The following is a 21,513-nucleotide window of genomic DNA, read 5'->3' as shown; positions in this document are numbered from 1 at the left end:
TTTGAATTTGCCACACACACACGCGCTAACACACACACACATACACACAATAACACACACACGCACGTAGTCGGGCCCACTATGTCGCGCGTCTACTGCTGCGCGCAGTTCACATCGAGCATTCGCTTCGTTTGAACGTCAATTTAAACGCGCTCGCTTCCATTTAACGTCTCGTCAACGTGTTAGCTGTATTTCGAGTGCTCTGCTAAATTCAGAAATACTTTAGAAAAATGCGCAGCCAAGTGCTAGGTTTTTGCATTGCCATTTTGTTAATTGTTTGCCTCATGTAGAGGGCACAAACACTAGGTGGAAAATATGCCTGGAACATTTTTGTTAAATCTACGAGCTCAGAATGACCGCAAGTGCGCTAATGAGCACGCCGAAGAGGATACGCCAGATAGGCGAAAGTCTGACAATGTTGACCAAGGAGGCGCATCACGGGGTTGTACGCTGTGAGCGTAAGTACTTTATCCTCACAATAAATTTAATAGCTAAATTGTGGAAGGTTTCTCCAAAAAATAAGCTAAAATCAGATGAAATTTGTATTCGATTTTCTACTTAGGCTCAAATATACAGCTTTTAAAGCTTAAATTTGAATATGAAGCATACGCCATGTTAACTTTTACTACGAGTGTTTTTCAATTTGTTATATTATATTACATAGAACAGGCAGTAGGAAGAATATCCGACCCTATAAAGTATATATGTTTTGGTCAGCAATAGCTGAGTGGATCTAACCATATCCGTATGCTTTAAGCTCATTTAAGAGCTTGAAACTTGAAATTTAAAACTAAGATCCGTCTGTTAACCCTCATGCTAACAAGTTAACAAGTTTATTTCAAATGAACCATTTTTCGCAGAGTTCTCCGTTTTTATGGAATCGATATAAAAATTATATTTTTAGGAGCTCACTTTTTGGATACTCCCTGCTCATCCCTTAAGATCAAACAGAGTAAACTCTTACTCTTACTCCATAGAATAGTGTAAATTGATGTAATTAGCGCATCTTCTAGTCGAGCTGACCCGACTAGAGCATTCTTATTTGCTTTGAGCTGTTTATGTCCTTCAGTGGCAGCATTTGCATTTAATCATGCCAATGTGATTGATCGCCAAATGTTATTTACTGCCTTGGTGCTGTGTATCTTTTTGTTTCGTGTCTGTATCTATGTATCCATTGGCTGTAACGTTGTAACAAATTTATGAAGCTTACTTACAGCATTTGCTAATTTGCACAAGCGAACAGCGTCATCGCCCATTTGAAAGCCACATTACGGGCTTCGCACATATCCGTAGGTAAACCGAAAATATTAATAGAATATATTAATAACTATATATGTTTATATTGTATATATCATAATGTTTTCCTATTATTGCATGTGTATTTTATGTGTTCAAGTGAAATTAAATGAAACCTTTTTAATCGAGCTATAAACCAATTAACTTATATGAATTCAGGAAATGCTTCCTGCTGACTGTCGGAAATTTTGGTTTAACTTGAAAATACATGGGTATATTGTATAGATATGGTATTATAATGCTCGAAAGATAATGCTTTTGGGCAAAAACATTTGTGTTATCAAGACGACATGTTTATATTGCGTGTGCGGTTTTTTGTTTTTATAAATAATATGCATATTATATGTATAATAATACAGTACAGTATAAACTGCCGAGGGCCAAAGAAGTACGATATTATGTTAGAGATTAAACATTCCCATTCAAATAAAACTCTTATCATTAAATTCTTCTTTTTTCGTGTTAACATAGAATTGCCAGTTAAACAAATTGTATGCGATAAGACATTTTTGTAAATTTAAATTTAAAAGAAAAGAAAAACAATTAAAATTCGAAAAACAATACTCGGAAAACCTAGAGAAATAAAAAGCGGCTGCCAGTTGTAGTTGGTGTAAAACAAAGAACTCTAGACGTCTGCATAGCACGCGATGGAAGTACATATACTATAACCCTTTCGGGCTCACACACACATTGTGGTTGTTAATTAAGCTCACCTTGAGCCTAGAAAGCGACTTTCGTTTTGAAGGTCATCGCCGATAATTGCGTCCGTAAATACTCACAAATATCAACAGCAAGGAGCTGCTGTAGCACGCAGAATTTAAAGAATAAATGCTTTAAAAGCAAAAGACTGCGAGCTCAGTGGAGTCAGAGTTTGGTCAAAATATCTTCAAAAACAAAAAAATATCTTTTGTAAGAACTCGTTTTAGGACCAATACACTCTAATGAAATAGATAATATAATATGATATGAATATAAGCAGTGTTGTAAAAGTTGTAAATGACTAAATTTGATTGACATGTTTTTTCACTTGAAAGACATGAAATTATCCAATGCAAGAACTCATTTTTCGACCGATAGAACTAGATATTAGGATAGTGTGATGTTGATTAGATCCTGCTTTAATATAAGTAGTGTAAAAGTATTTTTTCTTTTCCAACTTAGAGATTAGTTTGCATAGAAACAGGCAGACAGACTTGGATATATTCACTCGGCTGTTGATAATGACCGAGAATGTATATATAATGCATATTATTTGATGACAAATTTATAATATAACCATAGCTACAAATATTCTCAGATTTATAAGACAACGCATATATTACGCATACGCCCCTCCAACACGCCGACATCTTATTCGAAATTAAAGAAGAAAACAAACAACAATAGGTAGCTGCCGCACAGGCCTATGCGAAAAATAACAGACAACAATGAGAAAACAAAAGCAAAACAAAACGTGAAAACAACAACTTAAATAACCAGTTGCAGGCTGAGAAAATCAAAACAAAACTCAAAAAAAAAGAAACTCGCTCACGCTGTCTAACTGTGTAGCCGTTGCCTCTCGCTCACGCTCCCTCACTCTCTCTGCCTCTCGCTCTCTCGCTCTCGCCCCCTGTTTGAGTGATTTGCTGGAGAAATATTATGCTTTGGCCTGGCTGCCAAATGCTGCCGCCGCCTCAGTGTCTGAGCAACTGCGTCGAGCTGCGGTTGATGTTTCTCGTGCGGAGCGTGTTTTTCGTTTGTTTTCTTCTTCTATTTAATTTCGATACGGCAATCGGTTTGTTTTTCCAACGCTTGAGCGCGTTTATGCAAATTAAATAAACAACAATAATGTAAATAGCATAAATATTCAATGAAACCGATTTTGTTCTTTTGTTTTTTTTTTGGCGGGGGGTTGTTTGACTGACTCTGAACTGCGACGGTGCGATTGCATTGCGGGAGTTGGCGTCTTGATTGTCTGCGCCAAACAAAGTTCTATTTATATGCCTAAGAACACGGCACAGCTATTAAGGAGCCCAAGCCACGCGCTCAAAGCTAACAATAGGTGTTAATTACACGACGTATACGTAATATGACATACAAATTGAATGCCGTAAAAATATTGAGAAACATACAAAATATCAACAAAGGCAAAAGTTTTGAATTATCGTTTGATTTTTATATTTTATATTAATTTTAATTAGTATCGAGCATTATCCAGCTTTAACTGGAACAAGCTTTTTGCTTTCAATTCGGGCAAACACTTTTCCGTTGAAACCCATGTCTTAACTGAATTTTCGCAAAGCTCATTGAAAATGAATTTAAGGCTGCTCGCATGGTTAACAACAAAGTTTTATACAATCGTTTCCACTTATTTTCCGCAGTTACGGGTGGAATTCGCCTAACTATGCATTTACATCAGTTGGGTTAGTTCTAACGCCCTCTGCTGTCATCAATCAATCAATCAGTGATCAGCCAGTCAGTCAGTCAGCCTATCAATCAGTCAATCAGTCAACCAGTCAGTTTTTAAATAGATTAAGCTTTCTTTTCGCTCCAGTGCATCCACAAGCTGCACCTAACTGTCCCTACTCGATTAAATTTAGACTCTTTAAATCCAAACAAGCACAAAATTCATTTCATTTATGACTATTGTTAATATTTATTGCGCCTCACATTGTTTATTGTGTTGTTGGGCCTGCCAAACAGTTGATTAGCAGTCGTTAAATCTGAAAAATTGCTGGAACATTGTGCTCCATAAAATATTCAAAGAAATGTAAATAATTCCAAAACCGAAAGAAGTGTGTGAGTGAAATATATTCTAAAAATAAATGCAAAATTTGCCATAGGAAGTGCTTTTATCGGGTGTTCCGCGTGTAACATAGCCAAATCCAAGAACAAACCGCAAACAACAACAAAAAATAAAATAAATATAAATATAAAAAAAAAATGCCAGAATGGAGCTGATAAAAAAGTACAAACAGGGAAAGTTAACAACTGGCGATGTGCGCAACTTGAATCGTATGTTTCCTTTTCCTTTTTCTAACAATTTCTAACACAATTTCTATTCTTATATGCCCAAGTCTTTCGCTGTTCACACGTTGTAAATGCGTCACAATGTAATTTAAATATATGTGCATAGATGTGTATTTTATTTTTAAGGCCTTAGCCCACAAAGGGCTGGGTGAGAACAACCTTCGGCTGAATATATAATTCCGATAGAAAGATATATAGATATATAAATTTGTGCGTGCCGTTGACATAACTAATTGAATTTTTTAGAAGGCGCCTTCATTGGTTAACAAATTGACAGCAAAAATATTTTTATCAATTATGGCAAACATGTTGCCTGTCCATTCTCAATAATCCTCCTCCTCCCCGCCTGTCGTCTCTCACGACTGTCGTCTGTCGCGTCCGTCACGTCTGTCATGTGTGTGGAATGCGCCTTTCATCAATAATGTTACGAAAATGTGCAAACGATTGTTGATGAATGACTTTGACATTTTGACAAGAACGCACTTGAGTTTGTTAGCCATTAGAAATACATCAACAACATTTTCATTCTTATTCTTACTATCATTATTATTTTCATGATAATGAATTTAATTTTTATTAATTATAATATTATTTTGATATTATTATCAAGTTGAATATTATTTGCATTATTTTTAATTATTTGTATTATTAATAATAATATTATGATTATTATTATTTTTATTTTATTATTATTATTATTATTATTATTATTATTATTATTATTATTATTATTATTATTATTATTATTATTATTATTATTATTATTATTATTATTAGTATTATTATTATATATTATTATAATCTTCATTATCTTCATAATTCATTATACTATTTTTTTATAAGATCCTACATCGGAACACTATATCAAGTACCAAAATGGGAAGAATCGGTCGAAGAATTAGTTTTTGTTTGTAAACATATCTAAGCCAAACTCAAGTTTAGTTTTAGGCTTTAGGCTGTTTTATGCAACTAATCAAGCTTCAGTTTCGGTTTTTGACTAATAAGAAATTGGAAATCCAAGTTCAAACGGGTTCGACTAACAACCAGTTTACAGCCTTTATTTAAAATCATAGCAGACATAATTGACAGTGATCTAAGGTGCGAGCCTGAAGCCTCATTCTTATAATTAGATATGCATGCATATGTGCCAGACCTTTTACGAATTTGTACTCATAGCATTACATACTCACAAACTTACCATATGCGTAAGCAAATAGTTTAAGGTGCTAAATTGGCCAAAAGGCTTTGCAAATGTGCTAATTTGTGCTGCTTTTTGCCTCGAATGCTAATTGGCCACTGAATGGAGGCACCGCCCTCTGCTGCTCACACCCTTGCTTTCAGCATTTTGGCCACTTTTCGGCGGCTCTGACGTTTGTCTATTTGTTTATGTTTGCTGAGATATTGATAAACAATTAAGCTTGTGCAGTTAATGGCGCCAAGTGCTGCGTGGGCGCAGTTTATTAAAGAATGCGCATACGCCATGTGGTTCATTTTAAAGTGGCAACTGCAAATAAACTGAAACAGCTTCCGGCTGACAAGTGAAATCTTAAATATATGTAAGCATAATCCCGCAATTTGTATGTTTTAAGTATGTAATGGAAGCATCTCTGACCCTACAAAGCATATATATTTATTCCTGATCAGGACGATGAGTTGTATGTTTTAAGTATGTAATGAACCCAAGTTAATAAAGAATGCACTCTTATATGCAGGCAGCACTTAAAGATAGAATGTATGTAATTGCCTTTTCGCATTGTTATTTGTTATACACATGGATTAAATATTAAATATTAAAGAAACCAGATAATTGAATTCTATGAATATTAGGCGCACATACATTTGGCGTCTCATGAATACAATACTTGATTTGTATTCTGTTTCTTTTCATATCAAGTTTCGAGCCGTAATATTTATTTATAACTCGCTCGTCTCGCTTTATAGAATTACGCCATCGTCTGGCCCCCGTTGAGCCATATTCAGTTACACAAATCGCCAATTTGACTGACCGAAAATAGTTGCCATCATCGCTAATGACACTCTGGGCTAGCATTTCAGTTAGTTGCCCCTCCACCCCCCTCGCTTTGCAGCACAGCTGATTTCGGGCAGCTGAAGTAGTCTCTTGTTGGCAGCAACAATGCCCCAAGGCCTGGCTCTCTTAACGTTCCGGTGCGCGACCCTGGTCCACACCCAGCTGGAGATGGGGCATGATGTCATCGCTGTTGCTGCAACTCGCAATATCAAGTGGCACACACATTTATGAATACAGCATTAATAAATGAATGCATGTTTTTTCTAATTTATGCGTTCGTTTGTGCATGAAAATATTCATTATTCATTTGCTCGCCCCATTCACGGGTGCACTTGATAGTCCGTCTATTTGTCATTATGTTTACGATTTTTTTATTAATCCTTGCAAATCATAAAAATGGGCAAAATTAAAAATTAAACAAGCGCTGTCTTTGGCTCGGCGACTAGTGAATACCCTGAATACGACAGAGAAGTTCTTTTAAACAATAGCTTTTATTCCCGCCGATTGTTTCCATAGGTACGTACAATAAAGTAGATCAACTTAATGCGGGCTTTCACCTTTAAAAAGTTGTTCGAATATCAATTTAATTTTCTGATCAAGAATATATATCATTTATGAGCTCGAAAACATTTTCCTCTATGCGTTACACTTTTCCTGACATTGCGCATGGAACATGAAAATTTTCCCATTTTGGCGTGACAACAAAAATAAAAACCCATTTTCATTTGGACTTTTATGATGGAACACACACATAACATATATATATCAATTCGTAAATATGTTTGTTGACTTTTAGCCACAATGCATTTTTCATTTCGTTCCATTAAAATTTATACATTTTGTTCGGCATTTCTGTGAACTCGGCGTGTCGGAAATTTAGCATCAATTGAAATGGATTTTATTGAGTAGCTCCGTCGCTAATTTCGACGTCATCGGCAAATGTTTTTAATTGTTGTTGTTGCCGTTGTTGTTGTTGTTGCTGCTGTTGTTGTTGTTGCTTTCGTGGCTCGTTAACCAAGCCATATACAACATCTGCCATGATATCATGCCTCCAATATAAACTCTGGCCAGCTAGTTTATGGACTGTGCATTGTCTATGTTTGTTTTCACGATGTCTTCTAGTAAATTTACGAATATGTATACAAAAGTAGACGCCGCCACGTCTCTGGCTCGCCACCCCCGCCCCCACAACCTCAAGCCCCACCTATTTCTATTGTAAATGGATGCTGTCAAGGCCTGGGCAACTATTTATCATCTGTGCTTAAGCTCGCCCAAAAAATATCACTTCTATATTTGAAATTCTTCAGACCTTAACCTTTATCTATAAATAGTTGTAATAGAATCCAAGCACATCCCATAATTCTCAGGTTTTCTAAACATAGTTTATTTCTAGTTTTGTTATTTATTATATTTTATAATTAAAAACGCAAAAAGTTTGAGTTGGGCAAAATGATTTTCATAGATAATGTTTCGGAGGTCTAAACATAAAGAATTATTTATATTTATATTAACAAACATTGCTCCAGAAGATTATAAATGATAGACTTTGAGATAAATACTTAATTAAGAATCATTTAAGCAAACCCAAAAACAGTTGTCGGTGTTACATATGTCAGAATCAGCCAGATCGGATAGCCATGTCATATAGCTGCTATAGGAACAAGCGGTCAAAAACTAGACTCTGATATGGAAGCCTTTCTCAATATAAGGTAACTTGAACAAACTCAAATCCTCCCCAAAATTTAATCAACATCCGGACACTATTTCATATAACTGCCATATGGCAGCTTATATGGCAAAATATTATGTTTTTAAAGATATTTTCATTTAACTCAGCATTTACGAGCTTCACTTTTCTCATATAAGAAAGGGAAATGTCTAAAAGGATATGAAATCTTATGCATACCGACTATATCCCTACTTTTTTTTTTTATTATTATTCCTATAAAATTTACCTCTTCTTATCATTTTTTCTTCAAATAACCAAATTTTATCTTTAATTTTTTAGTTCTAGTAATATGTCTCATGGTGCTCGTGGCGATTTTCTCCATTATGTGGAGCGTTTCCCTGCACGTGCTATCCGGCGATTTCTACGATGGAATCATCAGTGCCAAAATAATGTTTAAGGATCGCGACTATGGCCAAATGGATAACCGAAGCAAGAAGATCTTCCAACAGGATCTGCAAAAAGTGGCACAGCTTCCGTATGAATTAAATGAAACGCCGCAATCGCTGAAGAGCGACAGCCGTAGGTAAACTGGCGAATGCTCTAACTCAAATAACTAAACTTTTATTATTCCCTTTAGCAGAAACTAAAAAGCCAAAATACAAATTCGAACATATCTACGAGCCAAAGGATAATGCGCGCCTTCTGGCCCGGCTGGTCAGCGAAAGGGAGCAGGAAAATGCGCTGCAGGCAACAACAACCACAACAAGTGCACCGCCAGAGATGGTGCCCAATGCGGAAGCGGATCGCAAATTTCTGGCTAGCCGTGAGTAGATAATGGCAAGAGTATAGAGTTGTTTGGCATGAAATCTGATTTGATTGCTTGCAGAGTCCATAGATACACATGCCACACGCTGGAGTCGCGGCATTGGCGCCCAGTTTGTTTACACATTTCCACTGATATCCGAGGCTGTGGCCATTATCTGGACGGCCATGTGTCTCATCTATCAAACAGGCAACAAGAAAACATCGTAAGTGGCTTACGACTTTTAGTTTGTATACCCTGTACCCATTGAAAATGAGTTAGGTGGTACAATGTTTCTAGTGTTTACGTATGTATCAGACAGAAGGAAGCATTTCCAACCCCATAATGTATAATTATTCTTGATCAGGACAACCAGCTCAGTCGATCTAGCCAGGTCTGACTTTTTGTCTTATTATACTCAGTTCACAAAGAGTGTGTATAAATATATTCACCTATTCATGAAACTTGTAAGATATACAGTCCTGACATAGGGAGGAGAGCCAGCCGTGAGAGAGAGCTAGATTCATCAGACTTTACAGGTAGCCAATTGATGGCCACCTTTACGATAAAGTAAAATCTTTAGCGACTTTGCACACTCTCGCTGTCAGAAATTCAAAAACAATATATTCTATTCACAGTCTTAAAGTCACTGCTTGGAGTTAACAGTTTCAGAGTCAATATTCTTATCAATTCAGAAGACTCCTTTCAATTGGTTTTAAGCTCTTCTTACGCTGTGAACAGAGTATCTGGCAGTCGGTAACTACTAACTAGAATGATCTTTTCTTTTAACTTTTTGAGGGTACTGCCTAAGCCTTGGCGCATTGTGGTGCCCTCCATATTGATCTTCACGCTGATGAGCCTGGGCAGCGCGGCATACACGATACTGACCAATGGCTATCTGAGACGTCTGTGTGGGCATTTGCGGCAGGGTCTCACCAATCCCCGGGCTATCAGGTGGGTGTACATTTGCTTAACTTGATTAAACCAAGTTAAGTAACCTTTATTTTTAGCTGTGGCGATGCGATTGCCCTGCTGCGGCCGCTCATCCACGAGCACAGCGTCTCGCACGATGTGTATCTGGATCTCTTCCGTTGCAGCTATATCATCAGCATGATCCTGTGGCTCCTGGCCCTGCTGGTCATGGTGCTGCGTTACATATATGCCTTTGATTTCCAGCTGGTTGATATCGATGATATGTTCGATCATCGCCCAGCTGGCTCTCAGCCCATACAGCCCATTTATAACAAGGTGCTGCAGACCAGTCCACAGCATCAGCAGCAGCAGTTGAGACCCAGATCAGAGGATGATTATCAGAGCGCCAAGTCACGGCTAAGCGATGTGGCCATGCCGCTGCTCGAGCTGAAAGCCCAGGAACAACAGCAACAACAACGGCAACAAACGCACTTAACAACTGTCGCCTAAGGCTTGACTTTGTCACAAGCTGAAGCACATCAGAAATCTCAGGTTTATTTTTATATACGATTGTTTTGGCGAACAAATCAGGGTTTAAGAAGAAATACTAGAACAAAATGAAACAAGCGAACAAGAGAAGTTAGTTTCGGCTTGCCGAATATTAAGTACCCTTGCAGAGGACTTTCCAAGGAAGCTACTTAATACTGTAGTCCGATTAAGCAAAAATGTTACCCTCAATTCGGAATATAATAATGCTGAGACATATTGAAACCCAAAAATGTTACCATACTCAACTTTTCAGAAATCCTTGCTAGCAGGTGGATAGGAAGGAATATAGGGTAATACCATGTTCTTCCAATTTTTCCCCAGAGTGTAATATACATAATAATGCTGGTACCTGGTAAAGTTAAGATTTATCGGTCAATAATTAAGCTTTTGGAGGCTTTATAGAGCTATATGATGTAGGTGTCTGATGTAGATAAGATTTTGGGCACATATAGGCACATTAAGGCCCAGTTTGGTCAAGATAACTCGGACAACAAAAAAGTTTCCCTTATTGAGCGATTCGCTGTCATATGAGATAGTTATATGATAGCCCAATATATATGTATATATATCAGTTTAAAGTCTGCCCGTGAGCATAATAACATTCTCTGCAAGGGTAAAGGCAATTTCAAGTTCCGATTTGAAGTCTGCTAAACTTCCAACGTACGAAAACAAAAAGGTTTCGAACAATTGAATGATATTATCTAAGCTTAAGCTAAGTAAACTCGTGCCTCGTTTTAATTTATAATATAATCGTTTTTAGTTTCCAACAAATAGTTTTAATTGAAATGCAATAGTCTAACCATAAAGCCGGAAGGTGCAAATAAAATACAAATATTCCAATACAAACAGAAAACAGAAAGGACCAGATGCTGTCCACCTTACAGCAGCTTCATGGTAATTGTCTTGGTCTCCAGATAGTTGTCCAGACCGTCTTTGCCAAGTTCGCGACCAATGCCGGAGTGCTTGTAGCCACCGAAGGGTGTCTGCGGCAGGACGGCATCATAGCAATTGATCCAAACGGAGCCGGCATCGACGCTATTGGCGAACTTCATGGCCTTGTTGATGTCGTTGGTGATGACGCCGGCGGCGAGGCCGTACTGCACATTGTTGGCACGCTCAATCATCTCATCGATGGAGCTGAACTTGAAGATGGACTGAACGGGTCCAAAGATCTGAAAGAGCAGGACATGAGTACACTTGCTGAGGTTACTCAATGTGTTGGTTCTACCTCCTCCTGGGCAATGCGCATGTCATCCTTGACGTCGGAGAAGACGGTCGGTTCGATGAAGTAGCCCACATTGCCAATACGCTTGCCGCCCGCCTGCAGCTTGGCGCCCTGCTGCTTGCCACTCTCAATGTAGCCCAATACCTTGGTCATCATCTCCTCATCGATTTGCGGGCCCTGCAGAGTGGTCTCCTCGAAGGGATTGCCCACTGTGCGTGCCTTGGCCTTGGCGGCCGCCTTCTCGACAAACTTGTCGTAGATCTTCTCGTGCACATAGGTGCGACTGCCGGCGCAGCAGCTCTGGCCGTGATTGGAGAACAGCGCCTCATGGGCGGTCTCCACAGCATAGTCAACTGCAGGGCAAACACATCAAATGGAGTTACTCAATGCTTATGTCTAGAATTCTATGCCACTTACTGTCCGCATCCTCGAACACAACGACGGGACTCTTGCCGCCCAGCTCCAGGGATACGCGCTTCAGATTCGATGTTGCTGCCGCCTGCATAACAATGCGTCCTATGTCCACGGAGCCGGTAAACGCCACCTTGGCAATGTCCGGGTGTTCACTGATTGCGGCTCCAGCGGTAGGTCCAAAGCCATTTATCACATTGATGACGCCCGCCGGAAAACCCGCCTCCTTGGCCAGTGCGGCCATGTGCAAGGCTGTGAGTGGCGTCTGCTCGGCGGGCTTCATGACAATGGTGCAGCCAACGGCCAGTGCGGGACCCCATTTCCAGGCCAACATCAACAGTGGATAATTCCAGGGTATTATCTGACCGACAACGCCAACTGGCTCCTTGCGTGTCATCGCAACGAAACCACCGGCGGGGATGGTGTCACCAAAGAACTTGTCCGTCCAGCCAGCATAATACTGCAGCGTCATAATCGAGATGGTCACATCGAAGAGTGCCTCCGCAAAGGGTTTGCCATTGTCCTGGGTCTCAATGCTGGCCAAAAACTGTTTGTCGCGCTCCATCAGCTCGCAGAGTCTGCAACGGGAAGGAGCAGTTGTTATATGACTATGCAAGGATCAAAGGTCAATGTCACCCACTTGTTCATCAGATTGGTGCGCTGCAACGGACTCATTTGACGCCAGGCGGAGCCGCGATGAAAGGCCTTCTTGGCTGCAGCCACAGCACGGTCGACATCAGCCTGGATGGGATTGGATGGAGAGATTGCATATTAGATGAGAGCCTGCCGTCTACGTTATCAGCGCGAGCTCATGCTCACCTTATTGCCCTCGGCCACCTGGCTGATCTCCTTGCCCGTTGCCGGATTGTGGGTGGCAAAGGTTTTGCCCGAAACGGCATCAACGAATTCATTGTTGATAAACAACTGCAATCAAATAAAGATTATATGGCAATCATTATACGTAATATAAGTGTCAGTGCCTGTCAAACTGTGCGCCTCACCTGGCTGTACGCAGGAGGGCAATGCTCATAGCTCGAGCTGCTGCAATGCATTTGCAGCTGCAGCACCTGGCGTGCCACTAATTGGCGCCACTTCATGGACGACCTTTGCCCTGTGCCCAACTAACAGCCGCTTGACGTGAACTTAACAAGTTGTCAGTTGCCAGTTTCCAAACACGCGACAGTTACGCTCAATGTAAACAAAACTATCTAACTCTCAACAAATAATGACATTGTCAATGAAATTCCGAGTTTTGATTGTAGAGAAAAAAATAAACGAATGTGAAATTGACGCAGTTTAAAGCAATTAGCTAATGTGGAGTTTATGCATGTGGGAATGTCAAGATTGCAACCGAATAAAATGAGGGAATAACAGCAGCATTCAAGAGGAACTCAAACTATAAACTGCCAACTCGTGCTCTACTCTAAATATGACAATTAAAGTCCACAGTCGAGCGCAACTAATCTAATATTGTGTTGGTCCCTTATCAGAATGGCCATTATCAGAGCACCACCAGCGATTATCAAATTATGTTAATGTAAACAAGAGTAAGCATTTTGATGAGATAATACCCTGTAAACAGTTCAAGAGTTCAACATTGGAGAATATAAATACTTTGGCTGTCCCCAGAGTAGATTGTTGTATAGTATTTGGTCAGAAATGTTTTAAAAGAGTTTTGATGAGTTTTATGTTTATTTATAAAAAAAAAAAATATCTAGCTTCTTATTGCAATTAGTTTGTAAACACTTTGGCATTATGTTACTTGAAGTAAATAAATGTTTAGCTAAAGTAACTTCTTTAGTTTTTCTATACATTACGCTTCGTAACGTATACTATTACGAGACATAAGTTATGGGATGTAGATTTATTAAATAAATTCCTGATTCCGGTCCATATATATTTTTAAGTTTTGAGATGTTTTCTTGTTGTTTTCTGTTGTATCTGATTGTTGTGGTATGAGAGTGTATATAAACAGTCTATTAAACAGTCATAAAATAATAATTCCATTTTGCTAGATAAGCTGGAAATGCGTGAAAGTAAGATAGAATTGGCGAATATCTACGACGATTATAAATATTGGTTACATTTTGTTCGTGGATAACTCTTTTTATAACATATAATAATAAAACAATAATAATAAAACTTTACTACTAAGATATAGCCCAAATACATAAGACCATTAATTCCTTTATAACTGAGACTTAGCCTAAATACATAAGACCATTAACACCTTTGTAGGAAACCAATGTAAGCGTATAATTATATTTTCAATTGATATTGCAGGCGTGTCAGCTATACAAATCGGACATGTACATATATGCATTAGATTGAAATGTTTTTATAAGTACAAAGAGCCCACTTGATAATGCTTAAAGAGTGTGATAGCAAGTGTCAGCTAATAAAACGCCAGATGGGCCCGCAATTAATTATATAAAATATACAATAACACCTTAAACATATTGCGATCTCACACGCACACACACACACAGAGACACACAAGATATACATGCATACATATATATTAAAGGAAAGCGACTAAATTCTTGGCAAAAACAAGTTTTTTAAACTGACATCAAACACACAAAAATCGTGTAACCATTCGAGTTGAATAAATTGTGCTTCAATTAAAATTTGCGATAAGAAAAAAATGAATTTCTTATATGCAGTTCAAGGCTTTGGGCTTATCCTAACCAAGTATTCACCTGTAGTCAGGTAACTGAAATTCTTCAGTCGTACAGAGTTACGGATACAAATACTTCTGAATATTAGAACAATATCTTGTTTACTTACTTTTGTGTACTTGGGCTGCGCGTTGGGATTGGCCATATTGAAGTGCTGCAATTGAGCGACTGACAACTTGACTGCTTGAATGTTCGCACTTAACTGAAGCTGCAATGGGTTTCTAGATTCGTTATATGGTTGCCTTTGATATGCGTGCGCTTATTTGATTTGCCTTTGCGCGTGCTTTTAACGCTGTCTCCCTTTTGTGCTGTCTTTCGCTCCGCAAAACATATGCCGGCCGGCGACGCAGGCTAACAGACAAAGAACACGTGTGTGTGTGTGTGTGTGTGTGTGTGTATTTCTACTGTTATGCATATTTATATACCCTGCAAAGTTTAAGGCTGGCTTTTGGCTCCTGCTTGTGCATTTTACTTTAGCTCGCATTTACCGTTATTCTTGTATTGCTGTACCTTACCACAAATTTAATATATCATTATCTTTGATTTCTCGTGCACGTTTTTTAAATTATTTTGTTTGTGCCAATATGCCATGTCATCGTTCTCTAACACAAATTTAATCTCTCTTTTATCTAGAACTTATTTTTACCATTGTATGTTGTGTTTCAATTATTTTATGCTTTATACTTGCTTTTGTTCAATAATACTCATTGAATTTGGTGAATATGTTTTCTGTTTTAGCATTTATTATAATGAAACCCAAGTAGTAATTAGAAATGATTTCTTTCCGTTCTAAAATTCGTATTTTTTTTTCCTACTTTATCTTTTTGGTATGCATTTTTGTTATTTACTACTGGCCTAATATGGTCTGCTTAGTATTTCCTCTGCTCTTGTTTTTTAATTACCAAAAACCTATTATATTATATTATACTGGTTTTTTAATTATTTAATATTTTTTGCATCGTTAAAGACCTTAATATAGAAATAATACCAGCCTATAAGAACAGGTGTAAGACATTGCGAGGTATTTATTAGTCGTGATTTAATCAGTTTTGTGCTTTATGTCTTATGCGCCTTTTCGGCTGTTGATAAAAGCTCTTCACCGTGAGCTTTTATCAATAATATAGGGTGCTTGTCATGGCTACGAGCTTTCTCTACACAAATACAGGTAGATGATTTATAATATTGAGATTTTTATCAATTTAGTAAGAACATGTGTTTTTTTTTTCAAAGTGTTGTCGTGTTTACAAGTGTATTTTCAGCCCTATCATGGCCCTTGATAGGAAAACTCTCATAGTTAAAGGAACGTTTAACCGGGGCGTGATCCAGAAATTTTAGCTTTCCCAGCGACTGTGCTATGAAATTGCTGAAAAATAAAGTATACAAGAAATATATATCTTTGCTTAAATTTTGGAGCTGTTAAATATGCCCACCTGTAGTATGCATAATCGTAATCCAAGTAGCTGGAGAAGGGCTGCAAATGCAGGCCGTCGGGGCAAATGGGATTGCCATGCAGGCTGAGGTACTGCAGATTGGGAAAGAGCCGCCTGATAAGTCGAATCGTTGCCGCCAGATCGCTGAACTGTAAATTGATATACCCTATATAATAATTGATAACCGGGGCACAAACGCTTGCCTCACCTCGTTCTTGTTCAGCATGAGCACCTCCAGCTGTGGCAGTGGCCCTTGCAACGTGCGCAGCTGCGACTCGTGCAGCCGATTGCTGTCCAGGACCAGATAACGCAGCTGCTCGAATTCCGACAGCCAGGACAGATCCTTGAGGCAATTGTGACTCAAATCCAAATGCTCGGTGCTCTCGGCATAGCGCTGCACAATTTCGATGGGCATCGAACGCAGATTCTGTTGCACCAGAATGAGCTAGGCGAATGGGAACAATTAAAAATGTTGAAGGCGGGCCTAACCAACTGAACAATACTCTGTCCATGTTCCAATAACTGTTTTAATCAGGCGAAAGGAGACTTCTTTATGACGTGGGCGTGGCCAGATTATTTTTGGCTCGATTTTTATGAATGGTCGTGTGAATGCCATATACGGACTTTGGCTCAAAAACCGGGAAGGATATATATTTTTACAGCTTCCTCCAAAAATGTTCATAATGAAGCGTATCAAAACAGATATATTTTTCAAGTTTAAAGCGGACAGCTGGCTGGACATTGCCCAAATGCAATATACCCTTTTGCACATTGTGAACAGAGTATGCACAGAATTTGTATTTGAGAATGTGGCGAGATAAGCTACAGTTTACCCCACCTGTTCGCTATAGTTGTCGTCGTCATCTAATACTTCCATGTCTCTTTGGAGTTTTTCCTAGCAAAAGTCCAGAGCGAAAGTTGTTTCTTTGGATTTATCAGGCGCACCGTCGTGTGGATCTTCTCGTGCGGAACTGCAGTTGATAACTGCTCGCGTTTGTGTATTACTGTGTATTATTTTTACAATCTTTACGCTCTGCCTCTTTCTTGTTTATTTTCTGTGGCTTCTTGAGGTTCGGCGGCGAAGCTTTTGCGTTGAACTTGTTCAAGGTAGTTAGTAAGAGTGGAAGACGAAGACGAAGCAGCACAGCTGTGAGTTTTTGATAAGCGCACAAGCGCGGCACACAGATGGCGCCACTGTGCGAACTTTACAGTTCGCTTACACGAACCTGACTTAACCTTCAAAGTTGTGTGTAAATTAGAAAATGAAGCTTTTCAGCAGATATTTTATCAGTGAAAAACTAAATTTGTCTTAAGACATAAAGTAAAAGACAAGACGTGAAGCAATATGATAAATATCTAAATAGTACTTACAAATTTTTAAGATATTAAAAGAAATATATATATAAAGTTTTCATCAGATTATGATAAATGATAAAAACATATATTGGATACTTCTTCAACATTCATCTTTAGTGGACATCTCCGTTAGCTAGATAAAAAAAAGTCCGCTCACTGTATCTCTTTAATTGGAAATTGGCCAATTGTACAAGTTTCTGCAAAGCCATGCCTAATCATTAGATAAATGTACTGCTAATTTTTTACAGGCAGATAAACTTACAAGTACAATCAAAAGAAACAGTCGCTGTTAGTTGACAAATGCATATGCACATTTGATAGGAGAATAAACTAACTGTTGAGTCTTGACAGACAGATCAGCTGCAATTCATAGGAGAAAATGAAGGTATCTACATGGGAGCACATCTATTGCATTTCACATAAACACATTATTTAATTGACTACAGCTTGGTACATCGTAGTTCATCCTGTCGACAGCATCACGTATACGACAAGTGCACCAGTTTTTAATTGAAGACAAATGCATCTAAAGCCCATATAAATTACTGGCTTATAGCCAGCTCAACGTACACTCGACTATGCGCTTGTTTTGCACTGACATTGTGATAAGTTCTACAGTAAAAAGGGGGCGTGGCTTGCGTTTAAGTGTGCTCCACAATGGCAAAATGCCAGCAAATACATGTTTAATTGCCAGTTAGACCGCAGAAAACGCGCCATGGTAAACAAAAATGATGGTCGAGACTCAAAGCAGCCCCAAGTGCCCCACAGCAACAAAATCAAAGAGCTAAAGTGCCCAAAAACAAAACTGAATCAGGGGCGCGCTGACAAGCGAATTTGTTGTTGTTGTTGTTGTTGTTGTTGCGGGGCCCCACAAAATGTGACTGACTGCAAATGGCTAACAAAATGCTGCTTTGTGAATGTGTTCATGTGTGTGTGTGCTGGCCAAAACAGAAAAAGGCTAAGGGGAAATAGCAAGCGGTCTGGGGAGGGGTGCACTCTTAGCGCCAAACAATAGCAGATGACAGCGTAAATAAACAAAGTGTGAGATACAAATTACGGCAGCAGTGTTTAACTGGGCATTGTATTCAATGAAACATGACACAGGCACAAACACACACACACACGCACACTGGCACAGCAAGTTGCAGATACATGCACTGGCATTGGGCATCCATGAGATACGTCAGTGAAACTAACCGATTTGTAAGTGCGCGTTTGCCTTTTGACATTAGAGTCTCTGGCAGAGGCGACAGTGTGCCACGCCCCACGCCCCACGCCCAGATAGTCCACAACTTGCCTTTGTTGCATTCATTGATTTGTTGTTTGGTTGACTTTTATGCCCGCCGCCCACCTGTGCTTGGAGGTTTTTGTTTTAATGGTCAGCAGCCCGTTAATAAAAGCACATTATGTGCGTGTTTGTTGATCTTTATTCATTATTTACTTTTTTTGGACGCACTCATTGCATTTAAACAACAATTCTTCATTGTTATTATTGTGCCCTACACGCGGCATTATAATTCAATGTCAATGTTTTCTCTTTCCTTAATTACGCTACAGCATTTCGATTTTTTGTTGCCTTTGCTTGTTTGTTTGTTTGTTTGTTTGTACTGCCCACTTAATTATTGTAATTATTTAAAGAAGGCTTCTTGAACTTTCACCTTTTTAATGGCATTTTTAGCTTAGATATGCGTCACTTTAGGCCGTTAAAGTTTATTGATCTCGGCCCTAAGTACACTTACAAATGTGACTGTGTCGGATTACTAAACACAAGAAGGAACCGACCGGAACGGACTATGTATCGCTGCTGTTGGAGCTATCGGTCCAAATGCAGTTTGTTGTATAAAAAACTTTTTTGTATGGCAAGATATCTTAACCAAACTCAGCAATTATACGTTTTACTATGCTCCCTACTTAGGCAAAAGGGAAATGTCTACAAGGGTATTAAATCTTCTTAAATCTTCTTTGGTTAAATTAAATTCTTTCTTATGTGATCGATTTGACCGCCGTTTTTTAAGTGTATACTAGAGTCTTGACAATTGTGAACCACCCAACCAGCCAGTTACTTAGTTTTGACCACTTTAAGAACTTTCTCTGGAAATGCAGGCTTATAAATAGAGTTTACTTTGAATTCCATTAGCGCTTTTGACTAAGCTTAGGGCTAAGGCCCTTTAGTCGGCGCCATTAACATTCATTATTCATTGTAATTGAAAAGCCATGGATACTCCACAAGACATCAGCCGCACACCCACCGCAAGCGCCACCCACCCAACCATTGCCATTGCCAGGTAGCGCTGAAGCAGGTGGGCGCAGCAAAGTAAAATTAACATGTAGAAGAAGAAGCGCGCGTGTAACTCGAATTTAAATGACTTCCTACGGGTCGTATACGTTATATAAGACGATAGCTGCTCGATAATTGTGCTCGTTTAGCGGCAAATTGGATGACCTTGTGCAGCGCTCGCCCGTCATTTGGTCAGCCCAGCCGCCCACTGTGCCCCATTCGGCTTGGCGCGAAAGCACGCCAAGTGTTTCACATGAAAAGACGGCAATAAAAACAAAAACAAAAACCAAGTCAGTTGCTGTTGAGCGTTAATTAACAAGATAATCGTTGGAGACGTTGCACACTGATTGAAGGTCATTGGAAAACAGAAATGAGGATAACTAATCGATGTGGGTTACCTACAAAATATTTAGAAAAATTCAAGATCTTGAAAATAAATTGAATACATTTTAGAATATTCTTAACAAATTTTCAATATAAAAAAATATGTTTGGCACATACACATACATTTGCTTTATTTAATAATATCATATAAAATGTTTTTAATCTATTTTAGCGAAAGTTAAGTAATTAATTAGTCACAAATAAATTAATTGCGTTTTAAGCTGCCTTAGTGCAATTGTTTAAAGCTCGGCTTTTAAATTGCAATAAATTTTAAGTTGTCTGCACACAGTGCGGCGCATCCACGAGACATCGAGGCATCGAGGCAGCAGCCCATCGAGCAGCTACCTGTTTATCATTATCACGTTTGTCATCATTATGGTCATTAACTGGCTAAGCCATTAAGTAATTTGCTCGAACGGTTTGTCAACAAATATTTTGGCTTGCTTTGCACTGACGACGCGCCGGCTCAAGTTGCCGGCCCGGCTTAGTCTACCTCCTTCAGTTGAGTGGTGCGGCGGCGGCGGCGGTGGCAGCGAGGCGGCCGGGGGCGTTCATGGCACTCATTTAAAAATTGTGATAATTTGTTTAATGTAGGTTGAAGTATTTAAATGTGTAACACACTTTGCCATGATTTGCATTATATTTTATTTGGAGTTGAGCGTAAGAGTGAAATTAATAAAAATTAAATACAAATATTAAATAAATAAATTGCGATCACTTCTGGGAACTTCATAAAGGGCTTTAAGGTAAAGTATATAAAAGTGAAATTAAAATAAATTGAATACAAATTAAATTTTATAGACAATGTCTGGGATTTGCATACAGTTTACTGTTGACCATAGACAGCTGAAATAAACAACTTGAATAAATTTATTAAGATTGTTTCTGTGAAATATCTAAGAGGTTATAATGCTAAATAAATAATATCTAGGAATTTATTGAAGGGTTTATTGTAAACAATAAGGGGAAAATAATAAAAATTGAAAAATTAATTGTTAATAAAAAAGTAAAATAAGTTTATTTAAATAGTGTCTGTAGTGTCTTATTGTTAACGATAAGAGGGAATATAGTACAAAAAAAAAAATTTAAAAAAACTGTAAGACAATTAATATAAGCGTTAAATACATTTATTTAAATACCGGGAATTTTAATAAAGGCTTAGTTGTTAACGATGAGAATAATAGCTTTAAACTGAAGACTGTCCCATTTGAAAAGAGTTGAGATCGGCATCTTTGAACGAGCTGGCATGGAGGCATTGACCAACTAATCGATTTGTAGGGTCGCATCTCAATGACGGGGCCTCCAAAGAGTCGCTTGGCTCCCTCGCAAACTAGCACAAAGCACAAATGCGTTGTGGCAATGATAAACAAAATTTGTTGAAAGGCCAGTTGGCACTTGAGTGCAACAAGTGGCAACAACGCCGGGTCTCAAGTGCATTCTTCAGAGTTTCAGTCTATTTTTAAGCTGCTAGATATTGTGGAA

At 38.6% G+C, this 21,513-nt stretch overlaps 3 protein-coding genes across 11 annotated transcripts; 1 reads left to right on the top strand and 2 right to left on the bottom strand.

Annotated features, from left to right (window-relative positions):
* The first annotated feature begins 181 nt into the window (after window positions 1-181).
* LOC115771784 lies at window positions 182-10,248 on the top strand. 8 transcript variants are annotated; one of them, XM_030717651.1, is made up of 7 exons: window positions 3,000-3,125; window positions 4,119-4,290; window positions 8,343-8,582; window positions 8,641-8,826; window positions 8,890-9,031; window positions 9,604-9,759; window positions 9,816-10,248. In XM_030717651.1, the coding sequence occupies exons 2-7, from the start codon at window positions 4,227-4,229 to the stop codon at window positions 10,225-10,227; spliced, it is 1,200 nt and encodes a 399-aa protein (XP_030573511.1). In that variant the 5' UTR covers window positions 3,000-3,125; window positions 4,119-4,226; the 3' UTR covers window positions 10,228-10,248. The 8 variants fall into 8 exon arrangements, with proteins under 8 accessions (XP_030573506.1, XP_030573507.1, XP_030573511.1 ...); XM_030717650.1 differs by having other exon boundaries at window positions 3,979-4,290; XM_030717652.1 differs by having other exon boundaries at window positions 3,830-4,290; window positions 8,644-8,826.
* On the bottom strand, window positions 10,249-14,763 carry LOC115771783 (aldehyde dehydrogenase, mitochondrial). 2 transcript variants are annotated; one of them, XM_030717643.1, is made up of 6 exons: window positions 12,904-13,079; window positions 12,722-12,826; window positions 12,543-12,643; window positions 11,909-12,480; window positions 11,495-11,844; window positions 10,249-11,438 (listed from the first exon to the last, which is right to left on the bottom strand). In XM_030717643.1, the coding sequence occupies exons 1-6, from the start codon at window positions 12,997-12,999 to the stop codon at window positions 11,145-11,147; spliced, it is 1,518 nt and encodes a 505-aa protein (XP_030573503.1). In that variant the 5' UTR covers window positions 13,000-13,079; the 3' UTR covers window positions 10,249-11,144. The 2 variants fall into 2 exon arrangements, with proteins under 2 accessions (XP_030573503.1, XP_030573504.1); XM_030717644.1 differs by lacking the exon at window positions 12,904-13,079 and adding an exon at window positions 14,693-14,763 and having other exon boundaries at window positions 10,250-11,438.
* An 838-nt stretch (window positions 14,764-15,601) lies between these two features.
* Window positions 15,602-17,032, bottom strand: LOC115771938 (leucine-rich melanocyte differentiation-associated protein). Its single transcript, XM_030717837.1, has 4 exons — window positions 16,852-17,032; window positions 16,222-16,458; window positions 16,014-16,162; window positions 15,602-15,946 (listed from the first exon to the last, which is right to left on the bottom strand). The coding sequence occupies exons 1-4, from the start codon at window positions 16,888-16,890 to the stop codon at window positions 15,808-15,810; spliced, it is 564 nt and encodes a 187-aa protein (XP_030573697.1). The 5' UTR covers window positions 16,891-17,032; the 3' UTR covers window positions 15,602-15,807.
* Window positions 17,033-21,513: the final 4,481 nt, after the last annotated feature.

Source organism: Drosophila novamexicana, unplaced genomic scaffold, assembly GCF_003285875.2.
Source record: "Drosophila novamexicana strain 15010-1031.04,08,12 unplaced genomic scaffold, DnovRS2.1 tig00000108-arrow-pilon, whole genome shotgun sequence".
Lineage (NCBI taxonomy): Eukaryota > Metazoa > Arthropoda > Insecta > Diptera > Drosophilidae > Drosophila > Drosophila novamexicana.
This window is presented reverse-complemented; position numbering and strand designations above follow the sequence as displayed.

Coding starts and splice junctions, on each gene's coding strand:
- LOC115771938 (XM_030717837.1), bottom strand. CDS start 16,890: ATGGAAGTATTAGATGACGACGACAACTATAGCGAACAG. Junction 16,459..16,851: donor ACGACAACTATAGCGAACAG/GTGGGGTAAACT, acceptor CCATTCGCCTAG/CTCATTCTGGTGCAACAGAA. Junction 15,947..16,013: donor TACGATTATGCATACTACAG/GTGGGCATATTT, acceptor TTTATTTTTCAG/CAATTTCATAGCACAGTCGC.
- LOC115771783 (XM_030717643.1), bottom strand. CDS start 12,999: ATGAAGTGGCGCCAATTAGTGGCACGCCAGGTGCTGCAGCTGCAAATG. Junction 12,827..12,903: donor GCCCTCCTGCGTACAGCCAG/GTGAGGCGCACA, acceptor ATTTGATTGCAG/TTGTTTATCAACAATGAATT. Junction 12,481..12,542: donor CGCACCAATCTGATGAACAA/GTGGGTGACATT, acceptor TTCCCGTTGCAG/ACTCTGCGAGCTGATGGAGC.
- LOC115771784 (XM_030717646.1), top strand. CDS start 353: ATGACCGCAAGTGCGCTAATGAGCACGCCGAAGAGGATACGCCAGATA. Junction 8,583..8,640: donor ATCGCTGAAGAGCGACAGCC/GTAGGTAAACTG, acceptor TATTCCCTTTAG/CAGAAACTAAAAAGCCAAAA. Junction 9,760..9,815: donor ACCAATCCCCGGGCTATCAG/GTGGGTGTACAT, acceptor CTTTATTTTTAG/CTGTGGCGATGCGATTGCCC.